This window comes from Leptidea sinapis, chromosome Z, assembly GCF_905404315.1.
Source record: "Leptidea sinapis chromosome Z, ilLepSina1.1, whole genome shotgun sequence".
Lineage (NCBI taxonomy): Eukaryota > Metazoa > Arthropoda > Insecta > Lepidoptera > Pieridae > Leptidea > Leptidea sinapis.
The window spans coordinates 18,921,047-18,945,135 of record NC_066312.1 but is presented as its reverse complement, the minus strand read 5'-3'; the positions used below and the strand labels follow the sequence as shown (position 1 = coordinate 18,945,135).

Genomic DNA, 24,089 nt, shown 5'->3' with positions numbered 1-24,089 from the left:
ATGATGTTTGATGCGTTTTTGTCTGTAGTTACATTTACATACGTTTTTTTCTTACTCGTGTAAGGCTAAACAATTTCGGCCTTACAAATAATCTGGGTATAAAGTTATAACTGATGATAAACAAAGAAAATGCAAAATTTTTACAATATCGTTGACGTTTTCCGAATGACAAGCTGTCCTGCAAATAAACGCGGGAAACGTTATACGTCCGAAGAAACCATTCGTAAGCAAAATGCCTATTTGTAAACATTTTACATATTCTTGGTTTATGCTTAGTTATTACTTTATGCCAATTTTATTTGTATGTAAGGCCGTACACATAAGATACATAATAGCTTTAAGGGTAAATGTATACACTTTTATAATAAGTCCCAGACACTGTTCAGGCATTATCTATAAATAAATATAAATGTTTTATAAAAAAAAGCCTTTGTCGTAAATCCTTTTACTCCACAGCTGAATATCTAAGTGATCGGACAGCCTGGGACTAGATTATGTTTATTTTATAGCAATAGGAATGAAAGTACAATATTGAATTTTTTTATTAAAAATAACGCAAAAAAAGAAGAAGCTGGGAGAGTTTCTTGCGCCGCTTCTTCTCTCTCAGAGCGCCATTTGTTTCCGAAGCGGTAGTAGTATCTAGTATATTAGAAATGAAATCAAAAATAATCCTAATGGAATCAATTTTGAGAAAATAAATGCCTTTTATGCCTTTATGTTTAAAGTGATATCCCTCATTTCTGCGATTACTTAAATTAAATTAGTAACCAAAAGGACTATGGCGAACCTCAATACAAATTTTTGTTAACCCTTTTTAAGCATATTACTATGAAAAACATGTAATAATATAGAGCTTGTATTGTTGTTGATTATGACGCTAAGAATAAGACTAGTAAGTCTAGAAATAAATATATTCCAGATTAAAGTTTTTGACAGGCATAACCTGAACAAATAGGATCTTATGATATAAAAACAAAATAAAAACAGCATTTTTATATGTTTAATAATATATTAATAATAGTTTATAGAAGCCACCAGGCTACTTGTTCAATTTGTATTTGAAGTGAGTTAATACTTGCCATTTCATTTAAATCATTTCAAGAAAGTAGGGGCTCGGATATTGAACGAGATGCTTGACAGTTGACTGCGATTATAAAGCACTTTTATATACTCGTTAAGGAGATGAGTGTGTGCATGTGTATAAATAAGTGGTCCAACTGTAACGGTTGGCTCAGTGGAATAGCGGTCGGACGGAAAGTAAGAGATCGCGGGTTCAAGTCCCGCATCGTTCATAAATATTGGTTAAAATTTTTATTTAAGGCATTACTTTTAAATACTTGATATTTGAGTATTTTTTGTTGACTCACTTTGCGTATGTTGTAGTTGAAATTATTTGTAAAACGATGAAGCTATAAATGTGGACTTAAAAGAGTGAAAATGAGTTTCTTGCCACTTCTTCTCATTAAAGTTCAACCTTTTGCAAAGTGGCGCTAAAATTAACTTCACATTCACAGGTGTCATTTCCTCGACTTACATGAATAAAGTGATTTTGATTTGATTTATCGATAATTCGCAACTTATAAATAAAATTTAAATATTATTTGTATATCCTCTGGAGTGTATCAGCTAATTCCAATACTTCAAATTTATGTTTATGTATGAAGTGATTTTCGATGCATTTTTGCCTGTACCTATGCAAATTCAAATATTATTATTCAAAATACGATTTTAAATCACTCACTGAATGTCACAAAATACCACACTATAAATCTCAACAAATAAACAATATTATAAATATTATCTGTTCTGTCGAAAGCTCTTTACGAAATTAATATTTTTACTAGTTCTATATTCTAAAATATAATTTTTGTATGTCTGTCCCTATATTCCAGCAAATCTTAATTCGCTGAACCAACTTTAGAGTTACAGGTGGTTTACAGGAAGATAGTCAAAGTTACAGCAGTAACTTGTGCGATTTGAAATTGAAACTTGATTGGGCCCGCTAAGCTTTTTATTTTGTGAGTATCGAAATGAGTCTAAGCTGTCACGCTGAGCTATGTTACGCTCGCTGAGGACAAGTTAGCTCCAGCAGAACAAAATTTTCCAGGGTATTATTTCAGGCTCTTTATTACAATTTTATCTTATTTTCTACATTTACATATATAACATGTTTATAAAAAACAGTATTACAAATATAAATATAAAAAAAGAGTCCCGCCGGCGTTGGTTCACGACAATTCCGCCGGTGGTTGGGGCGACAGACTGAGGAACTTCCGCACGATGCGTGCCGTTCCCAAAACATCTGCTTTCTGTAACTGATCCTTTATCCAGTTATTAAGTGAGAGCCTCTTGAGATGATGGTCGAGGCTCTTTGCTATGAGACCGTTTACGGAAACGACTATTGGGACAATTATTGTTGAATCAACTTCCCACATGTCAGTAACCTCGTGTGCTAAGTCTAGGTACTTAGGACAATTTACTTAGTCTATTTCAGCTTTCACAAGGTTATCATCACATGGAACGGTGTTTTCAACAATAAATGCCCGACGCTCTAACCGATCTACCAACACAATATCAGGCTTATTACAAATGATAGTTCTGTCCGTAATGATAGATCGGTCCCAGTAGAGCTTGGCACGGCTGTTTTCCAGAACTGGCTCCGGAGTATACTTATAATACGGGACTTCAAAATGCACAAGATTGTATCGAAGAGCAAGTTGCTGATGGATAATCCTGGCTACTTGGTTGTGTCTGTGCAAATACTCTCCATTGGCAAGGCGAGAACAACCGGAAATAATATGTCTGATAGACTCACCAGGATGATGACACGCCCGACATATGTCTACTGTGCCATCCTTCATGATGTATTTCCGGTAGTTATTCGTCTTGATAACTTCATCACTAATTGCACAGGCAAAACCTTCAGTTTCCCCAAAGAGGTCACCAAATCGCAGCCAGGTCACAGACGAAATCGTGTCTACATCAGGTCCGTAGAGAGCCCGATAAAACCGTCAATGAAGCTCTTTTCCCCTCCATACATTCATGCGATCTTGAGTACTGAGTATCACCGGTTTTCGCCAATTCTCTTTGGATAAAGAGAGCGGAGTAAGTCCATTGTCTACTGCCACAATTTCTCGATGCACTGCCCATTCTTTACGTAGGAAATATTCCCTGAGATTAGACAGCTCACGATTATGCAGGTTTTAGGCACTTAGAAACCCGCGGTCACCACATTTCCGTGGGATGTATAATCTCATCAAAGATGAGCGTGGATCCGGTATGTCGTCAGTAGTTTACGGACCTTTCTATCTAGGGCGTCAAGCTCGGTCTGAGTCCACTTTAGAATACCGAAAGTGTATATTAATAGGGGCATTACCCAGCTGTTGAAAGCACGTACCTTGTTTCCACCAGACAGGAGACTTTTTAAAACTTTAGTTAGTCGGTTAAAGAAACGTACCGTCACCAGTTGTTTAATGTCCCTATCTAAAAATCCGAGGCATTCTGATATACCAAGGTATTTGTAGGTTTCAGTCGCACTAAGTGATTTGAGCAATAATCACTCTGAGAGTTGTATATTTTCGCTATTTACAACCCTGCCTCTGAGTACATGTATGGTCGCACATTTATCCACACCGAATTCCATTCCGATGTCATGACTAAATGTTTTCGTGACATTTAATAATGATATCAAGTCTTGTTTATTCCGTGCATATAACTTTAAATCATCAATATATAAGAGGTGAGAAATTATTTCTCCTCGCTTACGAAACTGAAACCCTAACCTAGTATTCCTCAGTAGAACACCTAAGGGATTCAGAGCTAGACAAAACCACAAAGGACTCAGACTATGACCCTGATAGATACCCCGCTCAATACTTATAGGTTCCGAAATGTTAAGATTTATTATTATTATTATTATTTTGTGAATATAAAAGAAACAATGTTGTATTTCGTGTTATTGACCTCGCTTTCATGAAGTTTTCACCTCCGTCATGTGGTGTTAAGTACACTCGTTTCAAAAGTGACTAACTCTCAATGGTTTACTTTGCCTTTGTTAAACTTTTTTCAAAGAAAGCAATACAATGAATTGGCCTGGTATTGTTTTAAAACTTGCTGAAAATGAGCTCAAATATTTTCCATGCAACACAAACAGAGTAAAAATAGATTTAATGAAATGAAATTGAAAAACAGAAATTACTTTTGATTAGCTTTGTTGTCATAGTCGTAAATATTAAAATTTTTTGACTATATGTAAAAGTGTTCAATTTATTTCCACAAGAATTAGAAAATATTTGATTCAGTTAATCATATAAATAAAACATATAGCCAGTATTTTTGTTTTACTTTAGCGCGAATGTAATGAAAGTTCAAATATCAAAGATTTTTCAAAGAGAACAATTCTGTGCTATACACTTCATGTAGCCCACCACCAGTTCAACTCCATCAACTATTTATGGTTCAACCATAGATCATTTATACGTCTGGATAGACTGTGACTGCTGCGAAAACGTCGATGAGGTTGGCAGTTAACCTCTATTCTGAGCAATGCACGGACACTGACACAAAGTGACATAAAAGTCGCGAGTTTCAGACGTAGCTTGTTACGCACACTAACGTAATAAACCTGGCCTAGTTTCATTATACGGATAAATTATCATAGACTTAACTATCGTAAAAACGAACAATGTGAGCGAGAGAAAAAAACATCTCTATCGGAAATTCAGCAAGCGAATCTATTAGCCTAACTGTAGCATTGTAACCGATTTTGATTGACCAGTCGTAATTAGTCAGCCACGCCTGGAATTATCTCCTTAGTATTTAGAATGTTAAACTTGCAAAACCACTAGCGAACGCACACATAGACAAATCTGTCGGGTGGTCTATACTCTAGTGTATTCTAAGTCAATGGGGTAAATCGATTACATGAAAAATAAATGAATTTATTACTTATTATTTGTCCTAAAGGAAAGTCTTCTTTGTTAACTATCATCAGTTCTAACAGTTTTACCAGTGAGAGTGACGTACAGATGGCGGTTGGGGCAGTAAAAGTCCTCTTTTTTATGAAAATAAGGGACGAGACGAGCAGCGACAACCCATTACAATGCAATGCCGCTCAGGATTCTTTAAAAATCCAAAAATTCTGAGCGGCACTACAATTGCGCTCGTCACCTTGAGACATAAGATGTTAAGTCTCATTTGCCCAGTAATTTCACTAGCTACGGCACACCTCAGACCATTGGTTGTTTTTCAGTAATCATATAAGTTACAGGAGACTTGGTAGCTGAAGTACGAGACAAACGGTCTGGTTGAGCTTTGACCATGAAATTTTTACCCGCGCGCCAAAAGAACAATTACTTCAAAAATATTTTATCATCGTTCCTTATAATTTTATCCAACACTTTCAACACTAATGACTTGAATTGGCTCAGAGTACTATTTCTTATTAAAGTATGTACAGTGTAATTTGCTGAATAATTTATACTGAATAATAATTTGATATAATTATTGGACCACTATACTTGAATTTGTGCTTTGAATAGACTAATTATTAATCGTGGTGAGCGCTTATCAATCTCTAATAGAAATCTCCACTCCAACTTCCCAATATTATTTGATGAAATGCACTGACATTCAATATTCCATCAAACATGTTGAACACTTGATTCTAAGCTATTCAGGTCATATATTACGACAGTGTTTGTACAATTTTTGCATTTTCGTACAAATTACATTAGTTTGCAGTTTGTAGGTCAGCATACAGTCATATGAAGGAAAGATTTGTCGCGTTCAATTTTGATTTGAACCTTAATGCGTCACGTTTTACTGTAATAGTTTTGTCATAGATGACTTAGTTTCATTATTATTATGATTACATCTCCTATTCAACAAACGAAGCATTTAATCTAGAAAATATCACATCATGAATTTGAATAGATGAATAAGACCAATATTAGCACCGGTGATGATAGGACGGTTAAACGATAGCATAAACCTGATCTGGTTTTATCTGGATCAGGATCTGATTAATTATTATTAGCCTATCGGGTCCCACTGCTGGGCAAAGATCCGCCCCTGCTTTACTTCATTTATCGCGATCCTGTGCCAGGTCCGACCAGGTCTTATGTCTTATTATAGGCATCCAGATCGCCACGCCATCGTTTTCGGGGTCTGTCTCGACGTCTTTGCCCCTTATGAGGCACCCAGTGAGTGACGACCTGTACCAATCAGTATCTAGTTATCGATAAATCTTATTAAAACAATCTGACATGATGGCCACTCGTCTAATATTATTTTTATTGTAGTATTGCGCATTTCAGTTGCGCTACTATTAAGTAAACCTATTGTTGACCTTGACGACAAATCGAAGTTTCAATGTCTGACCCAGATAACGGCGGAAATTATAAGGTTAATTTTTAGCCAAAATATAAAATTTACATGCACTACGTTGATGTCTAGTCTTCCACGACCACGTCATTTCCACTTTCATTAGAGCGTATGTTCTTCAATGTCGTAATTCGTCAGAAGCATAAAGCATGCTCACAATTCAAAGGCTACGCATCTTTTGACCTCTGGTAATGTGGATGTCTAAAGTGGCAGTGGGCAGGGCACATAGCTCGACGGGCAGATGGCCGTTGGGGCAGTAAAGTCCTCGAATGGTGACCAAAAGATTGTACCGGAAGACGCATTCTCGATGAACTCCCTCTTTGGGGAGGCCTGTGGCCAGTATGTGTGTGACTTCCAGCTTCCAGATGATAACAATTTCTATCAAGTGACCTACCTGCCCGTTCGTAACATCCAATGAAATGATTTTTATGTTTAACCCCACTCCAACTTCAAAATGTAAAAATATTTCTTTTTACATTTTTCTTAACCCTATAGTTTTTAAATAGGTCTAAGTCGAACTATGTAGAATATTAAGTGATCGTAAAGATGCAGTCAGTTTTTGTTACTATGAAAATATCAGAATTATACTTATTAAGGAATCCTAAGGAATGGAATGATGCAAGAACGAGAAGTCAAGTTCGCCTAGGGATCTACGAATAAAACTAAATTGTATGTTTTTTCTTCTCATAAATCTGTTCAATATTTGAAACTGTTACTATATTTTTTGGAAATTTATAATAAAATACTTTGAACTAAGCTTACGCCCGTAAACGAGTTTACAGATTCAATTCCGGTTTCACCAACACGAACTAAGTGGAGTTATAGCCTAAACGCGTTTAAATGTTGACCGCCGAATTTTTGACCAATGTTTGATTGCGTAGAAGAGCTGTTACTGTCGTTATCGTAATAAAAACATTGATAATGCGCAATTTTGATTTTGTTCATATTTATCGATGACAGCTTTAATAGGTATTTGAAACATTCTATTGTTTAAGACGTGGTCGCTAACTATGGGCCTTATGAGAAGGCTCATGGTCACTCAAAAGGCAATGGAGAGGGCTACGCTTGGAGTTTCCCTGCGAGGTCGTATCAGAAATGAGGAGATTAATCGGAGAACCAAAGTTACCGACATAGTCCAAATGATTGCCAAACTGAAGTGGCAGTGGCAGGGCACATATATCGACGAACAAATGGACGTTGGGGCAGTAAAGTGCTCGAATGGCGACCACGAACTTAAAGCAGGAAGGCACCCGACAAGACGGACCAACGATCTGGTCAAGATCGCCGGGATACATTGGATGAGGGCAGCCCAGAACCGATCGTCTTTTAAATCTTTGGGGAAGGCCTTTGTCTCGCAGTGGACGTCTTCCGGCTGATGATGATGATGATTGTTTATGACATGTTAACTCAGTTTACGTCAACACGCTCAAAAGGTAGTGGTGAAATTGCTTTGTGTTTAATCGAGATCAAGACTGGCATTTGAAATCGTATACGTAAAACTGAATTTAATTAAACTCAGTTTGAAGTATCATTGGTGAAATCAAAAATATTTAAATGTAAGAAGATAAAGAATAAGTGTTGAGCACGAATACAATAAAATAATACATAACTATTTATATTTTTTATTGTACTTTATTAAATATCATTATCATATTAATTCGGCTTATTCACAGTAAAAAATTTGGACCGAAATGTAGGTTTATTATTTTAGTGTGCGTGACAAGCTACGTCTTACACTCGTGATTTGTATGTTACTTTGTGATAGTGTGCGTGCATTGCTTAAAATAGAGGTTAACTTTCAACCTCACCCTCACAATTTTTTTTCGACGTTTTTAAAACTGTCACAGTCTCTTGTTTCTTGTCAGTTGCCTATTAAAAAAATAAATAGCTGTTGATTTAGAAGACATAATAGTTCAGTATCTACTCCAAACGAAAGTGATGTAATATAAAAATATGGTATACGTTTGCATATCCAAAGTTTATTAGTCCATAATTCGAGGGTCAATATTCTTAGTGTACAAATATCTTTACCGTATGGGTACTAAAATCGACAAAATATATTTTGATTACAAAATGCAGACGAAGTCGAATTATATAGCGTGCCATTATGAAACAGGAGCCCGATTCACCAGTCAGGTCAGCCAAGCACAGCACATTTAAAAAATGCTATACTTATCGCATTTGTCACAGTGCAGCTCGAATTACAGCAGGCCATTTGAGACGCAGTATGCCCTACTCAGCTGACATACAGAAATCATAGGGTTGTCATACTTTATACTAACAGCAAAAGATATAATTCTGGGAGGTCCTATATTTTGACCATATACGTACATTTATACCGATTCTCGTTAAATAATAAGTAGATCCAAACGTTCAACTGCTTCAATCAATGGAATTAAACTATTGCGAATATATCAACTCAAATTTTGCTAATTCGATTCTAAAAAAGAATTTCATGAAAGTAACAAAAAGTAATAAATATTTAATTAGTAGAAACAATTGGTGGAATATAGCATCGTACATCGTGTCCGACATTTTACATAAATTAGATGGAAAAGAAACGATAAATAAAGAAATTCTAATCGAAGGCAACCCTACATCTAAATGTCCGCACCTCAGTAAGTTTTAGCCAACGAAGGGACTCGTGAAAAGTAAATAAAATATTTCATTTCCAACATATTTCAACAAGTCGACACCTTCACTTAACGTTCTGTAACAAAAGCACATTGTAAAAAAATACTTAATCTTAAAACAAAATTATTATAACGATCTAATTACATAGTATTTTATTAGCCTATATTTTATCATTGCGTACGATTTGTAGTTTTGGATATTGTTTGTCAACATTGCGACGCATAAGTGATTTGTTTTATAAATACCTTCCTAAAGAGTTTAGTAATAATGTGTTTATGGTTGTTTTGTGTTGTCTAACATATTTCATCATAAAGTGATTTTTACTTAGACTTGTATTTAGCTGATATGCTATTAACACTCACATCAGTGCTGGGTGAACTTATGTCACGGTCGTTGAGATAAATAAATTCGAATCGTTATAACTTTTCAAAACTATGCCAGTGCCATTTATAAATTTTATTGAACTACTGTTTTGCTGTGACATTATCAGAGATTGGGCGGATGTTTTAATTCTTAAGCCACAATTAAAGATTTACAAGAACGGCATTATTTACAACCTACATCAGTAATAAGAAAAGAAATCTTATTTAAGAATTATAATCTATTGCCGGATAATTTGAATTACGAGCAGTGTAATATATTTTGAGACCCTGATCACACTTAAAGCATAATAAAATTAGATTTAAGCGTATTTTAAGCTTTTCAATTTATTAAATAAAAGATTAAGCTTAGGAGCACACTTATATTTAGAAGCTCTAAATTAGTTTAGAATGTTGAGAAAACATTGAAAAGTTTCCTGAGGAAGACTATTTCCTCTACACTTAAATCCATAACTTTAACGCAATAAAATTGTATTTAAGTATTAAAAAATGATAATATTCTTAAATAATAAAAATATGATTATAGGTATTACATTAGACCGAAAGAATTTTTTTCTCTGTAAGAACTAATTAAAGTAATAACATCTAATAAAAGATAAGGAAATAAATTTATTTTTAAAAGTGGGTGTGGTTGGATTTTCTAAACAACTGACTTATTATTTGCAAATCTGTTTGTTTAAACATATAATATACTGTATGACTGTAATAATTAGCGATAAGAAATACAAAATAAAATAATATCTCATGTATTGATGCCATGACCTCACGCCTCTGATAGTCAGAATACATAATTATCACTATTTTGACTGTAGGTAGGTAAAACCAAGTCGAGAATCATACGATAGTAGAAATAAAATAAATGATAAACATTATTTCAATAACTGTTAAGGTCAAACATGAAATTGACTAGTTGTAGAAGTAGCGAATAAATAATAATACATGGGAAATTGTGGTAGGTTCTATGATAAACTTCATATGATCACAACAGAATTGCATGACAAAATATTTAAGACGCACATAAACTCACACGTAAATTTATTAATTGCAAGTGGCTTAAATTATTATATAAAAAACTAGCCGTTCCCGATCGCTTCGAATGTTTGAAAGTAAATAAATTAAATTTTATTCATCTCATTACAAATACACTAAAAAAAGAAGTAGCCATAAACCATCTAAGATAAATTTCGCACCGAATGGTGGTAGCTTCATGTCGATACGATCAGTGGTTTAGGCGTGATTGAGCCTCAAAGAAAGACCATTTTTGTATATACATATAAGATAGATTATTTCGAGGATAAAATCCTGGCACAAGCATATTTAAAAGGAGATTCTTGCCACTATTCGTTCAGGGGAATATGTAAAAACCAATAAATATAGTTAGTAATTTTTTTACTGCAGGACGTTCGTTATACTAACCATAAAACTTAAACTTAAACTAAACTCGTCGTCAACTCCTATCATTATCTCTTTCCTTTTATGCTGTACTTTCATTTTTGTATCAGGAGATTGTGTTTTGGCTGTGTGTTTTACGGCCGGTTGCCATCTGACGCCAAGACTGTCAACTCCTATCATTAAAAAAATAATTTAAGAATTTTGAAGATATGTATTATAGAAAATATTACCTATTCTTATAAATAGTACATTTGCAACTGCCACATTTATACATGAACATCTCATAATATCTATAGAGATAGACACCATCTACTTGAGAGTTGACGGTACTCAACACATAAATATTACCAATTTCTCAACCAAACGTAAATACTTAAATTTTTCTATGCAGAAATTTCAATAACGAACCACTATAGAATATATAGATAGAATGATTATGAATTTCTTCGATTCAATTTGGGGTTAACCTCAACTCCACACTACACCCACACTATTTAATACACCAGAAATATTATTACATACGCACTTCTCAAATGATATATTAATTATTGGTGATTGTTGATGAATGATAATTTAATTGATATGAAAATAATGAAGGCATATATGATAACATTTTACAGGTCCTGTGACTCGTAAACAGATACCACGAAATGTGAGCTTCAAATTAAAGAATATTTATCCTTAATTTAATTAATAATTATTGATACATTTTATCTCCTTTTGATAAATATTTCGTAGATATTTTGCATCGAAAGTCAAACAAACAAGGTCGGTGATGTAAGGGGCAGTGACGAAGATGATAACAAGAGTTCAGCTGATAACTTTGGTCTAAGAAACGTCACACCATTTATTATTAATGTTATAATTTAGTACTTATCTACTGCTGGCATATTTCATGATGTTAAATGTATTGAACTGAAAAGTTCTTAAGGTGCACTGTCCATTTTATTTTGTCGTTACCATAAAAATCTAAATAACAAGGTTATACGAATATTTTAATTGTTAATTCCACTGTCGCTTATACAGGGTGTCCCACGGCTATACCACATGGAGGGAAAATACGTTAAATATTGTAGATGAAAGATTTTAGTGAAATAAATTTACCCGGAAATCGACTATGATTATGTCAGTGTTTCATCCATACGGCAATGTCAGCTTTTCATTTTTCTGAACAAAATTTTAATAAAAAATTTTAAAAATCACGATCTATTTTTATTTCTGATGCTATGTTATGTAGCAAAGTATCATGAAGAAGCCATTTCGTTCCGTCAGGCTATTATTTAAAAATCTATGAACGCAGTATAAATTGACTTTTAAATTAAAATAAATTCTTCTTTGAGTAAAATGTTACATCTATAATATTTAAGGTACTGCCCCTCTGTATATACATGCATTACATTGCTGCATTACGCATCACGCTTACAACAGTCCGGATTTTACGGGATTTGTGCAGCAATGGTTTGCAAAATGACGATAGTACGGATAAATTATGAATCACATAGGTTCTCTATTTGAATGTAGATGCATGTGGTGGAAGAGTTTTTGCTGTTAGATATACTGAAATACAGGTCATATTATGTACGTGTTGTTAAGTCCACCGTTCCTATATCAAGATTTATTTTACATGGCACCGTAATTCATGTTTTAAAACAAGTTTTACTTTGTCTGCCAGAATGTTCCGTCAGAATTTGTCCAACCATTTTGGATATTAGCCGAAACAAACGGACCGACAGATGCATACATAGTTATACCTAGTCTTGAAAGAAATACTGAAACAAAAGTGTTCTATCATAAATAACATTTTTTACTTTTACGGTGAGTTAGTTTAATACATAAATATAAAACAATTTAAAAAATAAAAACATTATTCGTGAGTGATCTCCATTGACTGTAATACAGTCCTTTAAACGTTGAGGCCAGTTATCGATAGAAGCAAGCACTCAATCCATGGAAAAAATCTTCAACCGTTCTTCTCAAACCGTTTTAGGGACTTCAAATTATCAAGGCGATTAGAGCAAGCCGTACTCTCTAAAACTGACCATTAATCATAATTCAGCGGATTAAGATCGGGACTAGACGACCGCCAGTCCTCAGCTCTGATGAAATCCGAAACGTTCGTTTCCAACCAAGACTGTGTAGACCGAGCTTTATGACCCGGCACCGAGTCTTGCTGGAACTTAGTTATTGAACATGGTATTGTTCAGAACCTTCACTACCTTCTCAAGAATGGTATCTAGATACACTTTTGCCGATATTTTGATACCTTTTTCACATAAGTATGGCTCAGTCACTCCTTCATAGCTAATACTCAAAACAAACTCTCAAGTCTTATAGTGCCCACGTTGCACTCTGTCGACTAATTGGGAAGCTTCCTTAGAGCTTTGAGCATAGATACGGTCATTTTGTTTTTTAAAATGTTGCTAAATTGTAAAAAAAATCTCATCCGTAAACAATTTTCTTCTGTGACCTCCCTTTGCGTAGCGTTTCAGTACTTGTGTCGATTTTACCACCCTATTCTTTTTTTAATTACTGGTTAAGAAATGACCAGTACGTCTCTTATAGGCTGCAAGTCCTAAGTCATCTTTTAAAATACGCGACATGGTTCTAGGTGCTTTCTTCATCTCCCGAGATAGAATCTTTTGCTTTCGGATAGAATTTCGTTGTGTTTTCGTTATAAATTATTTGTTCTTTGACCACCTTTTTCCTACGAGCACTACGTGTACGGCCAGATCTTTTTCTGTGACAAACAGAGGAGGTCTCATTGTACCTATGGAGGCGCATGGAGAGTTTTAAAAATTGCATTTGGCTCCATACCACTTTGTGTAATGCAATCCCCCACTCCATTTTAATATCGCAAAATAAAAAGAAAACTCAATGAACACTCATATAAAAACGACAGATTCCAAATTCAAATGTAATATTTTGTTTACTTTTAATTGTAACAGTTTTTATGGCCAGACTAAATATGTATGTAATACAAATTTTGTATGTATGTAAAAAAAACTCGAACCTTCGTGTTTGTAAATAACACATATAACGCGCTTACTAGCATCTTGACACTGGGGTTCGTTTACCCAACGGGAAAAACCCCTTGTAACCCCGGGTTGGTTTGGTGAGCGTTTGAGGCGTTACGAGTGGAGGAGATACTCCATGATTTCAAGAAATAAGTGGATACAGTGAGTGTGTTCAAACATTTTTAAGTAAAAGTCGCTGCAGCGCTGAAACAGTAATTAGTCGTCTAACCATAGAGCACATTCTTGTGTAAAAATGATAATAATTTTCGATGGTGAATAGTAGTATACGGTTTTTAGTGAATTAGCGATATTATTACCTAATTATTCACTTGACTACAAATAAAAAAATTTTTGTAAATGATTTATAGTATAAATAAATAAATGAGTTATCGTTTATAAGTCGTGGAGGTATTTTGTGAGCAAATCATATATCATACATGTTAGGTCTATTTAGTAGATTTCCCGGGGCAAGATGTCATGCTCGATTAAATAGCACTGCTCGTGGCGGCGTCGTGGGGTGGGTCGTTACCTTTTCTACGATATGTGAGAGTGGCTGGTCCATACGTCATTCTCGCTTCTTGTTTCTGTTTCTACATTTAACACTTAGTATATTTTATACCTACAATATGTAAAGTGATGCAACGAAATTAATCAAACACATTGTGAAATATTATGCGATATTAAAATGGAGTGGTGTGATAAAGAGCTGATGGTAATTGATACGCCCTATCCATTACAACGCAGTGCCGCTCAAGATTAATGAGATTATTAAGAAAAACCCAAAAATGCTGAGCGGCACTAGAACAGCGCTAGTCACCTTAAGACATAAGATGTCGAGTCTCATTTGCCCAGTAATTTCATTAGCCCATCAGACCGAAACACAGTGATGCTTACACATTACTGCTTCACGGCAGACATAGGTGCCGTTGTGGTACCCATATGTGCTGGTGGGTTAGTGTAGTGGTTTTTCAAGAATACTGAGCGGCACTGTATTGTAAGGGGTTGAGCGTATCAATTACCATCAGCTGAACGTCCTGCTCGTCTCGTACCTTATATTCATTAAAAAAAACCACGCCCACCGGCACGTCCGATGGTCCGGTCGTACCAAGTCCGACCATGTATTTGGGCTATAACATAACGTACGGTGACGTAATTGATATGATTTTTCTGAATGTGTATTAACTATATAAGAACATACCCGATGACTAGGATGTGTATGCGAGAACAACTGCATTCTTCTGGCGTCAGCTGCGTAAGAACTGGCTGATAGATCGTTCATCATATCGTCGTCTTCAAATCCCACGTCTCCGGTTAGGGGAGAAATGATTTCGGATTGAGAGTCCGATCCATCTGCACTGCGAGTAACTGTGGACAAAAGAATATTTATTTATTTATAAGGATTGGCAATCTCACATCTTACTTACGACCAGAATTCACATTGATATTAGAAATAGAGATGCAGACCCAATTACAGGCAAACACAGCTTGCGTTTAAAACAATATCGCTCGGTATGGATACGGATTAAATATTAAAAAAAATATGGAAGCCGAATAATGCGAAAATTTCGAATACAAATTACTTTTAAATTTAGTTACTAGTCGCGTGACAGAGAGTGTTGTTGAGTCCGCGACATATCCTGGACAGCAATTCGTTGACCCAATGTAGACTGTTCATAAAAATGTATACGAATTTGAAAGAGATGTTAGTTACACAGAATCAGGTAATCTGGTTCTTGCTAACAGCGCCATCTACAATCACAATTTAAGTAAAAAGCCACATAGCCGTTGCATAATAGAAATTAATTTTGGATAACTCCATAAGAAACAATATTATTTTTAATTTTAATTTATACAAATAAACAAATCAAAGAATAAAATTTATAAATGTAATGTATAATTTATAGAGTAAATTATAATTTAAAAATGATTAATAATAAGAAAGGTCGCGGAGGACCTCGTAGGACATTCGCCGACCACATTCGGGGCGAATTGAAAAAAGGATAGGTCCGAAACACCAAAAACTGGCAAGCATGTTTGAAAAGAGTAATGAATGTAGAGGAAGCGCGTGAGGTTTGCAACGATAGCAGCAAGTGGCGTCGTAATAATAATAATAATATTTGTTTTTTGCAGTTATACTTCTTTAGGCGCGTTATATGAAAAAATAAAGAGAGTGAAATTTTAGGATGCGCGTGCATCACTGTAACACAAAAGTAACTGGGTAAAGTTGGTTCCTAAAATTTTCTGACGTAGCACCAGGAATAAATAATTTTAAGGATTTTTGCTGTGTTAGGCCAAAGAAGTATAACTTCTTGCGTGCATACATAAATGTACACACACTTTTTTTCATGATGAGCTATTGACGATATTGAATAACCCGATCTGAAGATTTAGATCACATAATCACCTCAATGATTAGCTAATAGGCAGTTGTTCCTCGTCAGCAATTTTAAAAACAAATTCTTAAAGTTACAAACATAATCAACTCATGCGAATTAAAATTATCATTAAAACATTAATCAAAAAACGAAAATAGCTTCCATGACTTAAATTTAATAACTTCAAATACAATTAATGCATTCTGTTCTTGACAATCATCCAAAAATATAAGGAGCACATTTACAGTGATTGTAACGTCAAAAATATAAATTAAAATATACAAGGTAACAAGTTCATGCAATGTTTAATATGAAGCATATCAAAAATGAGAGGCGTGTGTACGGACACATTGTAATTACTTGCTGTTATATTGCTATCTACTATGGGTATTGCAACTAGAGAAGAATGGTATTTTGGAAAAGATGGAAAAATAAACTGAAGGTTACCCGAAAGTAAGTGTTCACTTTTTTGGAGAGGAGGAACAAACGAGTATACTTATAGGTCTTTTGATGTTATAAGATTACCGCTTCCCATACTCTTTTGTAGCACCAGAAAAATCACAAGAGTGTTACTGACTTTATAAAGCGTCAAATGAACGTTACAGTAACAGTTTTTGCGCGAGTTGAATGCTGTCCTGGGTTAAAGAGCAGGAGCACCTCCCCAAGCTATTCGCACTTCTCGCCTCGCGCGCCTGCAGTGTAGTGCTGTGCCGTAGTCGCTGACCGAGTTATCACGTCAATACTATAGTTGATTTTAATAATGACTGATCCTTCCAAAAAAAACGACTTTTTATTCATCGCCAAGAACGAGAAATGGCGAAACGTGTTTTAGACATGTTTGTTGAAGAAAGGCAGAACAAAAATTTAACATCTACTTATTAGAAAAAAATATTTTATAATTTTTTTCATTATTGTAACCAACATATTTAAAACTTGAAGCATTGCTTAAATTTATCGACACGCTCGTACTTATTGGTCGTCAATTATACTTAGCCTGGCCATAAATACTGTTGCAATTAAAAATAAAAAAATATAACATTGTAATTTGTTATTTTTATATTATTGTTCATTGAGTTTCTCATTTTGGAACCAATACATTGTATAATATTATATATAATGGAGTGAGTTGATAAAGAGAACCGAATTGTTGTGATTGAATTACACAAAGAAATTATGGGGCCAAATGCAATTTTTTAAACTCACCATACGCTTTGAATTAGTAAAATGTTTGTGTATTAATAGATACAATGAGACCTCCTCTGTTTGTGACAGAAAAAGATCTGGCCGTCCACGAAGTGTTCGTATGAAAAAGATAGTCAAAGCCGTAAGGGAAGGAACTCGAAGAAATCCTGTCCGAAAGCTAAATATTTTATCTCGGGGGATGAAGATAGCACCTAGAACCATCTTGCGTATTACGAGTTGACTTAGGACTTGCAACCTATAAGTCTAAGAGATACTTGGTCATTTCTTTACTGATAATTTGAAAAAGGAATAGGGTGGTAAAATCGACACAACTACTGAAGCGCGTACCGGGACAACTACTGAAGCGTGTAAAGGGAGATCACAGAAAAAAATTGTTTACGGATGAGAAAATTTCTACAATTAAGCAACATTTTAACAAACAGAATGATCGTATTTATGCTCAATGCTCATAGGACGGTTCCCAATTAGTCGACAGAGTGCAACGAGGGCACTATCCGATTTCAGTGATGGTTTGCTGGGGTGTGAAGCTATGAAGAAGTGACTGAGCCATATTTTTGTGAATAAGGTATCAAAATATCAGCACAAGTGTATCAAGATACCATTCTTGAGAAGGTAGTGAAGCTATTTGACAACACCCTGTTCAATAACCAAGAATGGTCCTTCCAGCAAGAGTCAGCGCCGGGTCTTGAAGCTCGGCTTACGCAGTCTTGGTTGGAAACAAACGTTTTAATAGGGCTGAAGACTGGCCGTCGTCTAGTCCCGATGAGATATGGTGAGTTTTAGAGAATACGGCTTGCTCTAAACGCCATGATAATTTGGAGTCCCCTAAACAATCCGTACGATTGGCATTGAAGAATTTTCTCATAGAAAGAGTGCATGCTTCTATTGATAACTGGCCTCAACGTTTCAAGGAATGTATTGCTCACCACTTTGATTAAGCTTTTTATATTTTAAATTGTTTTATATTTTTGTATTAAACTAACAAACTGTAAATGTAATAAATGTTATTCGCAATAGAAGTTTTTATTTCTTTGTTTCAATATTTATCGCAAGATTAGGTAATTAGGTCACAGCACTATCGCACTCCTGAACTCTGCATTCAAGTCGCGCGTCATCTGTACATATGAATTCAAATACCGAAACACACATTGGTACGTAGAGGGCGACAACGATACCGGGGACTCCGTCGTGAGACTCAACTATTTTGCCTGTAGACCAAATTTCAGTAAACAATAGATTATTTAACATGTTTCAGTCGAAACTGTAACGGATACCGAAGATTGGATTTCGGTTACAATAGGAAGTCCTGTTTCAGTCGGAAATTAAATTCAGTTTTCCAACTAGCAATGCTTACTTTTATAATAGGTTAAAAAATATATAATTCTTCTGTACATGTGTTGACAGTGAACTCCTCCGAAACGGCTGGACCGATTTGAATGAATTTTTTGTGTGTGTTCGAGGTGGATTAGAGGATGGTTTAGATTCACAATTGAACTACCTCCAAAACGGCTAGGCCAATTTTGATGATTTTTTGTGTGTTTCAGTGAATTTGAGATTGGTTTAGATTCTCAATTCAGTTCATATATAATTTTCCTGACCATGTGTATGTTAGTGAACACCTACACTAACGGCTGCACCGATTTTTTTAAATTTTTGACGTGTGTACAGGACAACGACTGTCGGGTTCGCAGTAGGTTATAAATATATTGCTAACAAACTACATTATTCCAATATATAGTTAATATTTGCAAAATTATATATCGACATGGTGCTACAAATTTAATTGTTTGTTATAATTATTGAATATGCAGATATTGTACACCATTGTTTTCATCTGGGAACCTAATGTGGAACAGTGAATTCTATGTGCAGGTAGACAGAGTAGCTATGGGTTCTTTAGTGTCACCCGTTGTAGCCGATATTTTATGGAAGACTTCGAGGAACGAGCATTAGCCACGGCTCCTGTCAAACCTAGAGAATATAAATGTTATGTAGGTGACACCTTTTTAGTGTTACCCACGGATAAAATATTTGCATTTCTAGAACATATTAATTCAATTCATTCAAATATAAAATTCACGTTTGAAAAATAAAGCAACAACCGACTGCCTTTTTTGTATATTTTAGTTATACACAAAGCAGACGGTTCAATAGGCCACACTATTTACAGAAAGGCAACCCACACAGATAGGTACCTAAACGATGAATCCCATCAACACAGATTATAACTTCTTTGTGTCGGTAAATATTTGTTTCAGAGAGCCTACCCCCTATGTGATGCTGACCATCTCAATGAAGAATTACAGCATATCAAGAAAGTACTCCATGAGAACAAACTGCGGCCTCCTCGTCAGCATCGTAAAAGAGTTAAGGCGCCAACAGTGCCACGTTAACCAGCCTAACGGCCATATGTAAAGGGTATTACAGACAGAATTAGCAGGATCCTAAAACGAGCCTCAGTTAATACTATTTTCAAGCCACCAGTAAAGTGTAATATTCCACTGCAAGATGCAGGTGTCCATAAACTGCGACTGTGGCCTGTCTTACATTGGGTAAACCAAACGTAACATCTCAAGCCGATTTAACACACATTGCGGATATCAAACACAGACGTCACTCCTAGTCAGCTGTATGTGAACACATAACAGACCGTCCTAACCACTACATCCGGTACCAACCAAAAGTTTTGGTAAAAGAGAATAGATTTCTCCCAAGACTGGTACGTGAAGCCATCGAAATAAAAAAACATCAAATTTTCAATAGAGAAGATGGTCTAAAATTATCTAACACCTGGGATACAATAATCTCTAAATTAAAACCCATAACTACACATACCAAAAAAGAAGAGGACAATTTCAGTAAATTTTGCCAAAAACCATGTGTCTACAACAAACACCACCTCTGAGGGAATAAATGGCGCTAAATTTCATAATGACAGCTATGACAAATACTATCTTTGACTCATGTCATCTGCAGTCCCCCTGAAAACGAGATCTGGAAAGGTCTTGAAACGCCGGGTTAACTAAAATAAAAATGTAACTTTTACGAAAAAATCTGATGTGTTTTTACATTTACAATTACACGCGTTTTAATCCTATATCAGTGTTTTATTTAAATATAATAGACATTTTGCTTAAACGGAAGTATAACGTTTCTTAGTAGTAGTTTGCAACTTCAGAATTAACATTGTAATGACTATATATATTATTCTTAGATATAACTTTATACCAAGTTTATTTGTAAGGCCGTTAATCTATAAGGCAAACGAGCAAGTGACTCACGTAATGAAAAGTGACAGCGAAAGCTGCAGAGAGATTCAAGAGGTGCCGGTTGCCTTTCCGTGGGAGTATAATTCTGTTTGAATGTGGCAAATAATAATAATAATATAATATTGACACACTTTGACACAAATTATCTTACCCCAAACTAGGCATAGCCTGTATTATGGGTACAAGACAACGATATATTTAATTCCATATACATGCATATAAATATCCGTGACTCGGAAACAAACATCATCATATATTCATCATATAAATGATTGCACCTACCGGGATTCGAACACGGGACCTCTAGCTTAATAGTCAGGGTCACTAACCATTCGGCTATATGGCTCGTCAAAAATGAATACACAAAGTGTATGTGTGAGTCTGCGAGGCAAGAGATTTCTTGCGAAACACAAGGTTATCTGATGTTAGATATCAAATTGTTTCCCGAGAAAATTTTCGCACTCTAATATGATATTGATGATGGTGAATGCATCTGGTTACATTGTCCTGAGAGATATTGGGACAGCTGCTGTAATAAACATACCCAGTGCTCTGATGTAATGATATATCATAATGCTATAACATGAGCTTTACAAGTACGTTTTTCTCGCAAGACGACAAAAATATTTCCAATTTTGATGGCATATGGGGATTTATAGTGCATGTATATTATATTGCATTTACGAACTGAAATATAAATCTAATCCGATCTCATGTTCACTTTGTATCGTTATAGTATGATAGTTCACTGCCCCGTAGCCGTACAGATCGCAAAGGTAAGCTGAAATATTTTATTACACAAGGCTTGCTATATTACTTATTATAATATATGTATATGACGATCGCGATCACATTAACGGAATGTTTTGTTTATATTTCAACTGAATAGCGAGTCATTTGCTGGGCCCAAAGAGTATAATATGTATGTGAATTTGAAAGGTCGCTCTGAGAAGTCTAGGAGTAACTGACTAAATGCCGTTCCCAATATACTATCTACAGATAGAGATAAATTACTACCTTCTACTGTCAGTAATTAGCTGTCAATGATCTGAAGCTGTCCCAATATACCCGATAAGTCATTCTTATCGCCTTATATTGCAATTTCCATACAAACTTTATATCGCTGGTAAGCTATACGTCGTCCCATTGACAGACAACATGCACGGATAAGGTGAGTTACCGTCGATAAGTTTATTGAGACAGAAAAGTCAACGATAGTAATTGTTATCTCAAGTAAGAGACAGGCTGAATATTGGGAACGGCCGTAAAACTGTACACAAATTGGACCCAACTCCTTAGTTGGTATGAGGTTGGTATGGTACGAGACCTCGATGGTTCGCAACAAAAATAACTTACAAAATAATATATTGTAATATTTGATGACATATAAGGCTGTACCTCTTCCTGTCCGGACATAGCTTAAATAAAGTAAACAAAGATAAATCTGTTCATGATATTATGTGAAAAGTCTAAGAAAAAGCAAACATGACCCAAATACGCAAAAAAGGTTGATACTGTTAAATTTAATACTCTAAATAGGTAAATAATTTAAAAAAATATTTTTAAATAATTAAAACCCCTGTAATTGTAACTGCATTTAATACATAAGATATTTAAGTAAAAGTAGACATTTAATTTTTAAAAATGTACAAAACATGAACAAAAAAAACTAACAGGACATCTGGATTTGAACCGGGGCCTTCTGCTTTCCGGATCACCAACTGTCCCATCTGAGCTATTATAGTCTTGCATATTATAGGGGCGAAATTTATCTTTGTATTCTAATGTTATTGTAGCTGTTATTCATTAAAGCACAAATAAAACTACATTTTTTAAAAGATAGCTAGATCGATTTCTCGCCCCTGAAACTACCTGTATACTAAATTTCATTAAAATCGTTGGAGCCGTTTCCGCGATTCAGATAATGTATATATATACAAGAATTGCTCGTTTAAAGATATAATATTTAATTAACTGACGTTTTGTGACCATTGCAGGTGCACGTTTTCAGAGGAAAAGTATTTATTCACCTCTCCAGCACGAAAAGGGCGCTATTGCTACGTGAAAACTCGCAGCAAAAACGGTTTTTGCTGCGGGCGCTAGTCGAGGTGAAAAGTTGTATGTTTCACGCGAGAGCAAATTTTTTTTGTCTCGTGCCTTTAAATCACTCACTACCTTAGTAGTCTATATTAGAATCACTCGGCACGCTCGTGATTCAATTCTATACTACTTCGCCAATTTGTGATTTAAAGTCAGCACTCGCGGCAAAGAATAACTTTGCTTACTTGTTGAACAAATAACTATATTTCAATGTGTAAAACTCGCGTTAATTAAAGAAAATAAATGATGAATAAATGATTAAATTACTTCAGAGTTATAGTTATATTTATTGAAGTCTATGATACAACCTTATATAAAAACTATAGTCCTCTTAGAACATTTAATAAGTAATAATAAATTTAATGAGCTAGAATCGGACTCTAAGCTGACTACGGTGCTACTATTACTTTAAGTCTACGTCGTCACGGAGTATTGAATTATACGGGAGACGTAACACTTTTTTTTTTATAGAATAGGAGGACCAACGAGTATGAAGTGGTCATTATTGCGTTTATTTTGTATTTGTTTCATTTTTGTTAATGTTAATTCTGAATGTATTTGTTGGACTATAATTTTCCTAATTAGTATGCAGGTTGTGTATTTATAACTGTATAATTCAAAATTTTTCAAAATTCAAATTTCTTTATTGGTACCAAAAGTTATGTTACATTATATAATTAATTGGTTGGGACCTTCTTTTAGGTGACCAAACCTGTGTCACAAGATCCCGCTCTTCCATATCTATAATCACTAAGTAGGTACCTACTTAACACTAATAAGGTGTGGGTGTGTGTATATGTGTGTGTGAGTGTGTATGTGAATTTGTATTGGTTCGCTAGTATATTGTGTAATAAGTTTTATAAATAAATAAAGAATAGAGTTCTTAAGCATTCATTATGTCTATTTTTTTTTGTTAGAAATATAAAGAGTTAATATATAATAATTAAACTAAAACATTCTATAGAGTAGGCAGATATAATCTTTTTTTTTTTGTTACTTTAAATACACGAAAGGGCCACTGTCGCCTCATAGTTATTTGGTCATTATCCATCTTGTTACAACGTTTTTACAGTCATAATAACTTTTTGGATATATATTTACGTGTTTAATATATTCATAAATTTAGTTTCTTTATAAAATTTTGTTAGTATATCTTGATTTATATAAATTACGTGACACGTTGTTTGTCCGCGATGGACTCCCAAACTAATGAACGGATTTTAATGGGGATTACTTCATGGAGTGCAGTTTCGTCCAACTTGAGAGATAGGATAGTTTTTGTTTCGATTTGGGACCCATAATTATTTTTATTTTCAAAATTTGTTTTTTATGGACATA

The 24,089-nt window shown here is 34.7% G+C and overlaps 1 protein-coding gene across 2 annotated transcripts in view; it reads right to left on the bottom strand.

The window, feature by feature from the left end:
• The window catches only part of LOC126978438 (forkhead box protein E1-like), an 86,123-nt gene that overhangs the window by 57,585 nt on the left and 4,449 nt on the right, over positions 1-24,089 (bottom strand). For both annotated transcript variants that reach the window (XM_050827229.1, XM_050827230.1), the window contains exon 2: positions 15,003-15,169. In XM_050827229.1, coding sequence (XP_050683186.1) covers positions 15,003-15,086 — 84 coding nt within the window. In that variant the 5' untranslated portion in view covers positions 15,087-15,169. The remainder of the gene's footprint in view (positions 1-15,002; positions 15,170-24,089) is intronic.